The 9,708-nt window shown below is 37.3% G+C and overlaps 1 protein-coding gene across 1 annotated transcript; it reads right to left on the bottom strand.

Annotated features, from left to right (window-relative positions):
- Positions 1-618: 618 nt before the first annotated feature.
- Positions 619-9,246, bottom strand: LOC149556735 (ABC transporter C family member 10-like). Its single transcript, XM_089831239.1, has 12 exons — positions 8,896-9,246; positions 6,569-8,649; positions 6,154-6,474; positions 5,906-5,992; positions 5,116-5,721; positions 4,829-4,993; positions 4,376-4,670; positions 4,052-4,266; positions 3,620-3,925; positions 3,462-3,525; positions 1,183-1,422; positions 619-1,041 (listed from the first exon to the last, which is right to left on the bottom strand). The coding sequence occupies exons 1-12, from the start codon at positions 8,912-8,914 to the stop codon at positions 914-916; spliced, it is 4,527 nt and encodes a 1,508-aa protein (XP_089687365.1). The 5' UTR covers positions 8,915-9,246; the 3' UTR covers positions 619-913.
- Positions 9,247-9,708: the final 462 nt, after the last annotated feature.

Below are 9,708 nucleotides of genomic sequence, written 5' to 3'. Positions count from 1 at the left end.
TATTTCAAGTTTCCAGCATTTCCTTACAACATGCATTCATAAACAGAGCATCCATGTTTTTCTTCTCATGGATTCTTTTAAGATAAACTATGATTTGAGGTTGATTCTTCATAAGTTTCAGCTCTCCATGCCAGAAAATAAGAGTTTATCAATCCATCCTCTCTTGTAATAAAACTTATATTATGATTCAATAGCCAACATAGATATACAAATATGAAATGTTTATGTAGCCAACAGACTTCGTTTAAATAGTCAGATCTTTCAATCTCAATTCTCAGTTAGATTTGATTTGGATTCAAGGTTCAGGTTTTAGGCGTTTTGTCAGCTTTACTTCCATTATGATAGTAAAATTGAAATTTGTGATCTCTAAATATTACTGAGAAAAATCACATATGTAATTTGTTAGACCATATAATTTTGCCAGAGCACCAAAAGATTTGTCGCCCAGATATACTATATCGTTAGAGATAAAAGTTTATAGAAAATACCTCTATTTGAAGAAATGAACCTTTAGTGGATTATACGCAAAATAAGAAGCTGAAGGCATACTCGGATTTTGCAGTACTTAGGTCCAAGTTCAATTTTACATATTGCTCAAATCCCGAAAGCAGAAACAAGTTCTTAGGGAAAATATTTGAATTCATAAAAATGAGGTGCCATAGTTTGTCCCAAATTCAAGGAATTGTCCATTATATTCTAGAATCATTGGAAAGCTGTTCAGTGCAGAAATGAGCTAATTGTAAACAATAGTCTTCTTGGATTTTAGATAACATCTATTTATGGTTGTTCTTAGACAGATGGAGTATGCCAAAGAAATTCTTCAATTATCCAACCAACAAATAATCAGAAAATGATAAAATTACTCTTGGATGCACATCTGCTGTACCAAGGAAAGCTTGCATTCAAAGATATATCATTGACCAGCTGCTGCATGTTGAAAGGCATCTGATGTATGCGCCCAATACTCTCTCACCAGCCTTCCAAATAGTGACCCTTCTCTCTCCATCAGCTTCAATGGCTTATCAAACTCCACCATCTCACCTAAATGAGAAGAAATTATTATCATTCAAATTATATAGAGGAGAGATTCCTACTTTCACTATTCTGCTTGAATACACAAATGTCAATTCAAGGAAAATCATACATCCAATAGAGAGATGAATGTAAAATGTTAGGATTTACCATCACTGATAGCAACAACCATGTCACTGTCCATCACAGTAGGTATTCTGTGTGCAACAGTGATTACAGTGCACTCTGCGAATTCTTTCCTAATTGTTGTCTGGAGTATTGAATCTGTGGCATTGTCAATTGATGCTGTTGCTTCATCTAACACAAGTATCCGACTTTGTCTCAGCAATGCACGGCCCAAGCAAAACAATTGTCTCTGTCCAACACTCCAATTTCCTCCATCATCCTCCACTGCATTTTAAAGATAATGAGAAGTGTCAAAACATACTTCTTACATACCTTAGCAGCATCTTCACACCAGAATGCTATTGATGCAGAAGCTCAAACAAAAGATATTTTCCACTCATTTAAAGTGACGATGTACAATCCACCCACAAATGCAGCACTTCTTGTCAGTTAAACCTTTGAGAGGTTTTGGGAGGTTTGTTGTCCTAAAAACAGTTACTGAAACTGCCATGTTTTGAGGGGGGGATGCAAATGTTACAGGAAGAATAGCTTAAATTAGATTGCTGTTTTTTTAAGAAAAATGAGATAACAGTTAACAACATATGAAGCTGGATGTTTAGATTTCAAAATGTATTAGAGGTGAATGAACTTTTTTTAAGTTTCTTTTTTACTGGTGTTACTCTCTTTGGGCCTTGTGATCTATTTCTTCTTGCAGAACAGAGTTATCTGCATCAATTGGTATCAGAGCATCCAATGACTCTGGGAGAACAGATCCAGTTGAGAGGATGTGCTGAGGGCGGGGTGACGCAAGAGATGATACTTTGAGTTGCTTCCTTGAATGTGAGGTAAACATACATTCTGTGACTTTTGAGCTGAATACATAACATTTTGAGTCGTCAAGGAAAACCATTTTTATGCTTAGCAAAGCATAGGTAAGCACTAAGATGCACTTTAAGATGAAATGAAAAACTGAGTGAAGGGTAAACAAGTAAGAAACAAAAGGGGAAGAGGCAAAGGAAGAATATTATGAAGGCCATAAAAAGTCTGTACGTGATCATTTTTGAAAGAAGAGATTTCTTACAACATAGAGAATAGGAGAGGAGAAAATTGGCATAGGTCACATCATGGATAACTAGGATGAAGAGAACATGTGGACAAATAAGACTTTGGAGCAGTTATAGTATTCATGTTGCCAGAGGCTTTTCTCCTTTACAAAAACCAAAAGCTATATTGAGAAAGAATAAAACATCAAAGGAAGAATCTGTTATGGAAGATGTTAAGAATATCAATCTCAAAGAATTTACAGCCAAGGAGAATTCGTCTATGTGGATTCTGGCAAAATATTCTTTTGGCTTGGACAAACATTTTTTCTTCCTAAAAAAATCGAGGAGCTTATTGAAGCAGATTAACTTCTATTAATGGGGAATAATTGTATATGTTGTCTATCAAAATGAAGAATTCAGAGAAGAATGAGCTTAATTTCTTAACAATAATTTTGGATTCTATTGTTTTTCATTGGAAGTGTTAAGGAGTTCTGAAAGGAGGAGGAAAGATAAAGATCACATAATGGAGGAAGAAAATCACATGCATACATGCAAATATATCTCAAAAACAAAGATCGAAATGGAATATTTTTGTGGAGGTGGATTACAGATCAATAGTGCAGCTTTGAGCAATGAGGCTTAAAAATAATTCTCAAGATGAAGGGGATAGTTACACAGGAGCTCAAAATATGGGTCAATGCCATGTTTATTCAAAGGTGTTTGTGAAAAAACTGGAAGCATTTCTTTATTTTTACCGAGGGAATGTGGGACAGTTGGTGAATACTGAATTAGATCATTATTTTTGTCGAGAAGGTATGGACATGAACACTCGCATGTAGAAAATATAGTATGAGCAATGGGTTGCTATTATTATCTGCCCAATTGATAATTAAGTGGTGTAATAAATGATGCAGTAATGGGTACTTTCGGTGGCAGCTACAAAGTTAATTTTGTTAGAAAATCAGGGAGGTAGGGTAGTTCTAGATGAGGATAGTTTGTATTTACTGATTGGCAACATTAATGAATAAGAGAGACTATCTTGAGTTGTGTAAAATAGAAAATCAAAACTGAAGATGTGAAATTCTCACTCTCTTATGTCACACAATGAATGGATTAGCAATTATCATTTTATAGTCAGAAAATGGTGTTATATCTCCAGGTCAGAGTGTTAGTGACAGATTTATGGTAGAATTAAGAAAATTCATAGTGTATGCTCTGCATCAGTTTTCTACTAGATAATTCAATGGTATATTGGAAAGGTAAGTTCAACACAAGATTTACCTGGGGCATCGAGGCAGCTTTCCTTTTCCCTTATAACATCTCCAAGCTGACACTTATCCAAGACCTTTATCACAGAGAAGAAGCATTACATTATTTCCCATTTTCTGCTTTGTATGACGAGATGAAAGGAGAAAACATGTCTATCAGTATTCAGATACCTCCCAAATTGCCGAATCTGGGTGCTCAGACAATGGATCAAGGTTGAATCGAACAGTTCCACGAAAAAGTGTTGGTTCCTGAGGAATAATTCCAAGGTGTGACCGCAAATCATGAAGTCCAATGGAGGTAGTATCCAAACCATCAATGAGGATTCTACCCCCTGCAGGTTCAATCAAACGAAAAATAGCACTGATGAGAGTGGTCTTTCCACTTCCTGTCCGACCAACAATCCCAATTTTTTGCCCGCCTTCAAAAGTACAAGTAATTCCACGAAGAACAAGAGGACTGTTTGGTCTGTACCTAATCTGCATTGCCATGGATAAAGTTATAATAGACATCATTACAACTCAAATTATCCTCTGGGCAACAAAAGATATGGTTTAGAAGGTGTGGATTAAAGTCATCTGGTTAGGAAGCCCAAGAAAAGGTACCTTCAAGTCTTGTAATTCCACTTTACCATGGGAAGGCCAATCCTCTGGCGGTCTACTAGATTCAATTATTGCTGGTGCTTCACTAGGAATGCACATGTACTGCTTGATGCGTTCTACAGATACAATATAGTTTGCCAATGTGCATTGGTTTTGGATACTGAAAACCAATGATATGTTCATAGAGAGGCCATAAGATAGAGCCATCCCAACAAAACCTGTACCAGTTTAAATCACTAGTAAGATCCTTTTTTATGTAATAGTGTACAAAAACAAAAGAGAATCTAGAACAAGCATATAAATCGTCTTTAGTTCCAGATACCATACCGGGATTGAAGGTGCCTGCTGGGAGTAGAACCATAGCAAGAGCAGATGAGCAAAGAACTATAGAACTTAACACCTCTAAACGTTGAATTAACCATTCATTTGTTGCAAAACTGTGGAAAAATGGACTTGAATTTTTGTCAAGCAGATCTAAGTTCTTCTTCATAAACTGATCCTGCACCTTGAAAGCCCTGATTGTCAATGCTCCTGATATGGACTCACCAAAATGATTTGCAATGGGTGATTTTGTTGTACCATTGAGCCTCATCAATTCTTTAGCAGAAGCAAAGTAGTATTTCTGTACCAATTGGCAAAAACAGATTTAGATCTCTAGCAAATATTCCCACAGAAAAAATCTTTAATTTTTATGTTACCGCCAACTTGATATACTTACACACAAAGAGGTGATGTTCTTTACAAGCATCTAAACATAAACGAATAAGGTATCACATTCACCTGAAGTTGAAATGTCAAATAAATCATTGGCAGTGCAGCAAACAAAACTTGCCATGTCACAACAGCTACAACACCAAGATTGCTGTAAAAGTTCATAGTGGAACACATGGTGAAGATAAAGCTGAAAGGAAGGTCAACATCAAGAATGCTCAAATCTGTAGAAACCTGAGAAATTTTATGATGCAGAAAGCAAAAAAAATCAGTATATGGGCGTACAGCCTATGATCTTTTGATAAAGAAACATCAAGAAAAGAAACAATTACATAGTGATAGGGTTCCAGATGTACCCTGCTCAGAATTCTTCCTAATGGTGTGGCATCAAAAAATGCCATTGGTGCTTGGAATAGGGAATTCATGAGCTCAGAAAAGAAAGACTTCGATGCTTCAAGGCCCAAAATGACTATAAAGATTGATCGGATGAAAAGAAAAATTGTTGCAGCGAATGCTATACTTGAGTAGACTATAATTAGCATCAATGTACTGACTTGGGGACTCTGCACCTTAGCAGCCATCCAAGTATTGCCCAAAATCTGCCCCGTCAAAAATACAAGATGAGAAAGACCAGCGACGGAACAATACAAGAAACCTTTGTTCTGTTTCAAATAATGAACATATGGTTTCAGACCAGTATCTCCAATTTCCTTTTCTTCCTTTTTAACAAGCTGGTCAACTTCAGGTGTTCCACATGATTTGTCTTGTCCTTTTGGGGGTTTGACCTTTTGAATTTCTTTTTCTTGGCATACAGGTTTGTCTTTTGATGGTTGCATTATAACCACTGATTTGTTAGAACCCATTGTGTCTTTATGTGCATTCACAAGCTCTTGGAATACCTTACTACAGTCTAATAGCTCTTGATAACTCCCACTCTGTCGAATTTCCCCATCCAACATTAGCTGCAATAAAATTTGGCCTTATTGTTATGATTGAAAGAGAAGTTTCAGAAATTTCTACTATTAAATTCAAATAAATTCTAGGAATAATATCTTGTCGGTAACTAGAGTGCATCTTGCTGCAACTCCCTTAAGCATTATATGTGGGTTAGGCAGCTCTTGCATGGCCAAACAAGCTCACACTAACCAGTATGCTATCAAATGCTGGTAGGAAATCAACTTGATGTGTTACAAGGATCACAGTCTTTTCTGAAAGTGCTTCCAGTATGTAGTCCTACACAACAGAATCTACAATTGTTATGAACTCAAAGGAAACAACAAATCACAACCTGCAAATGTGCTGGAGATCAAATTGTTCCCAGCTACATAATATCTCAGGAGATATGCACAAAAAGAAAACCAACAGAATTGAGAAAAGTGGCATTTTTAATGAACCTTAAACAGGCTAGTGGCAGTATGCGCATCAACAGCACTGAAAGGATCATCCAAAAGATAAATATCGGCATCCTGGTATAGAGCACGGGCAAGTTGTATACGTTGTTTCTGACCCCCACTCAGATTTACACCTCTCTCCCCAATTTCAGTTAGATCACCAAAAGGGAGATTCTCCAAGTCCTTCTCTAGTGAGGCTTTTTGGATCACCTCTTTATATTTCTGCATGTTCATGGTACTTCCAAATAATATGTTGTCCTGCACTGTTCCACTTTGAATCCATGCACTCTGAGATACATACGCAAGACTACCACAGACTTGCAACTGCAGAAGGATCAGATCAGAGAAATGAGAAAAAGAAAAGTGTGTCAATAAGTAGGTAGCTATTAAGGAAAAAGTAAATACAATGGATACTCACATTGCCCCTTAGCTTTGGTACCTCCCCAAGAATCGCAGCTAAAAGAGTTGATTTTCCAGATCCAACTTCTCCACAAACAGCCACCATTTTACCACGTTCAACCTCCATATTGATATTTCTCAATGTGGGTTTGGATGAATTGGTATCCCAGCTTAATGTTGCTGATTTGACAAAGATAGCATATTCAGACCATTGTTGAATTCCATACTTAACAGCCCGATCCTGCAACTCGTCACTTTCCAAAAAGTTAATGATACGCTCCAAGGATACCTTTGCTTGAATGATAACAGCGATAACATCAGGAATCACTCGAATTGGTTCTTGAACCAAGCGCAAAGTGGCTATGAATGTGAAAACATTTCTTGGAGTTAGAGGGATTCTAAGAAGATAGCATGTCGAAAATGTAGCAGTTGAAACTAGAACAGGTGATGACCAAAACAGTATTACATTGTATGCTTTCCGAAACTGAACTGCTGATAGCCATTTGTACTCTACCTTGCGCAACTTCTCAATACCTGATTTGAAATATTCCTCCCAGGCATGTAATTTCAGTACCTTCATGTGAACAAGAGCTTCTGTGACAGCCCTTAATCGCTCATCTTGGGCTGACATTAGTTCAGTCTGGAATTTGTGCTGCAATTTTGCCAATGGAGAATTACAAATCATGGTTAGGATGACAACTGCCAAGGCTGCAACTGTGGCGCACCCAATTGCATGAAAGAGGATACTTAAAGCAAATACAAGCTGGAGAAGTGTTGTCCACGTCAGATGAAACCAGAAGGGGAATTCACCTATACGATAAGCATCTACAGACATATAGTTCATGATCTCTCCTGCTCCATGGACCTGTTTAGCTTCATTGGATAGCTTCAATTGTTTCTCATAGATTGCTGTTATTAGTGAGGAGCGCATCTGGAGACCTATCCTTCTAGTGCCAAAATACCATTGCCTTTGAGATACGGACTCTACGAACTTAGCTAGAAAGAGTGCTCCAACTAAAGCATACCCTTGATATTGAAATGCTTGGTTGCCTTCTGAAAAACCAATAAATGCATTTAAAACCAGTGGTCCACAAGACAAAGTGGCGATTTTGAGAAAAGCATACATTCCAGTAGTGGCCAGATTTTTCCAATGGCATCGAGCCAGAGCCCAAAAAACAGAAGGATTGGCAGATGGGTTTTCTTGTTTTTGCCTAACAAGCTCTTCAGTAAATCTCAAATAACTATTTTCCGCTTGATCTTCCTCACAAACTTGAGGCAAATCACTTTCTTCAAGAGGTCTCTTTCTACCTTTGGACAACAGAGAATTCAACCACCAGAATGTCATCCTGCTAAAGATCCCCGCTTTGGCAAAAGGAGTCACTTCCGGATTCGACCTCTTCAGCAATGAATCTCCCTGGGCTTTTTCAGAATGCAAAGACCCAGTTTGGTTTTCCCCGTCTAGAAGAGGTTTGAAAAGAAGACTACCCCTTGAATTTGTCGAATCCTTTTTTACAGCACAGATGAGAAGCAAACAACTTGCTACCCACGAAATTAAAGCAAGAAAAAGTTGAATTGAATATTCTCTGGAACTGATAAAACTGATCCCAACAGAAACAAAATCCAACGTTTCTAGCAAAAAAGTGATTATCCACCAAATACGAAGAAATTTTGTAACAGTGTACGTGCAGCGAAGGGTTACAGAAAAAGCAAGCATAAGCCATGCTAAACCTTGCACTAAGAGGACAAGCAACTTGTGCAGGGCAGTTATAGAAGTCCCACCCCATATTTTCTTGTACAAGATCTCAACCCCAAATCCCAAATTTACTAGACCCAAAAGGACATTAGATGTTACAATGGATGTTTGGAATCGTGTCTGAGGCCTCGAAATTTTGAGAACACTTGTCTGCCTAGACCATTTGAGAAGCGAAATAGTTCCAAAAGATAGCAAGAAGACCAAATGTGTGATAGCGATTAAAATATTTTTGCCGCATGAAGGCAATCGGAAGGTGTCTAGAAATTGAGTGTTGAAAGATAGCGATATGCGGCAGGTCTCTCCACATCCTGCAGAATTCGACTCTCCACAAATAATGGTCCAGAGATCTGTCTCAAACAAATGAGCTCAATTCAGAGCAAAGCAGGGTGGGAAATTACACTTCCGAAGAAGTTCATGTTAAATTTCAAAAAACAGGGATCAAAATTGAAAGCATAACTCTCTATACGCCATAAGACCTGGAGGTTATCCAATATGTACATATAGCTTAATTTTCTCATCACATAATGAAAATATTTTGCTCACAATTTTACAAATGAGTAAGAAAATATCAAATGCAAGAAAAAAAAGCTTACCAGTGAAAGTCATCACCATTTTTAAAAAAAATAGGTCAACTGCTTATTTTCTTTCCAAATGTGATTAAGGAAGAACTCCTCCAAACATGTCATCAGACATTGAAAAGTGCACAATTTTCCTCTGTACAGAACATGGATTTCATAACCCAATATGTAAAGGTGCCATCAAAATCACTGTATCTGCAAATTCTTTATGAATAGGATTCAAATCAGTATATTTTCCAATTGAGTATGCAAGGATACAAATCATTTGCATTAACAACTCCTGAAATATTCTGATCATGACCCAATATCTCGGCAATCAAAACCAGCGTAGACGAGTGACATTTTACGCATCCTGAACTCTGACTTGAACTTCTGATACAAGGGGAGGTGGATATAGGAATTTCTAAGCACAGATTGATCAATGTGGAGAAATGCCAGAAAAATACAAGCTAATAAAAAAAGGGAAAGTTAACTTCGTTGCCCGCACGATCAGACAATGTGTTTAATCAAACAGAATAGTGTTTTCATGGGTTAAAAAATTGGTGGTGAACAATTTTTATGTATAAAGGAGTCCCGAATTGGAACGAAACTGGGAATGATAATCAGAAAAGGGGAGAGAAAAGGGGAGAGTGTGAAACATTTTCGTCAGCCATGACGTTCTATATTTTGGTTTGCTAATCATGAAGCTCAAATTCAATATAACAGTCGATGTGTGATATGAATGATCATGTTTTTCTAACTGTGCACGACGAAAGAGTCCTTTCAATCCACCAGATGAAAATGAAGTACGCTTTTGGAGATCTCCCAATTTATATTATATAGGTAGTT

This window comes from Cupressus sempervirens, chromosome 5 (assembly GCF_028749045.1).
Source record: "Cupressus sempervirens isolate cs-2001-9-10 chromosome 5, ASM2874904v1, whole genome shotgun sequence".
NCBI lineage: Eukaryota > Viridiplantae > Streptophyta > Pinopsida > Cupressales > Cupressaceae > Cupressus > Cupressus sempervirens.
This window is presented reverse-complemented; position numbering and strand designations above follow the sequence as displayed.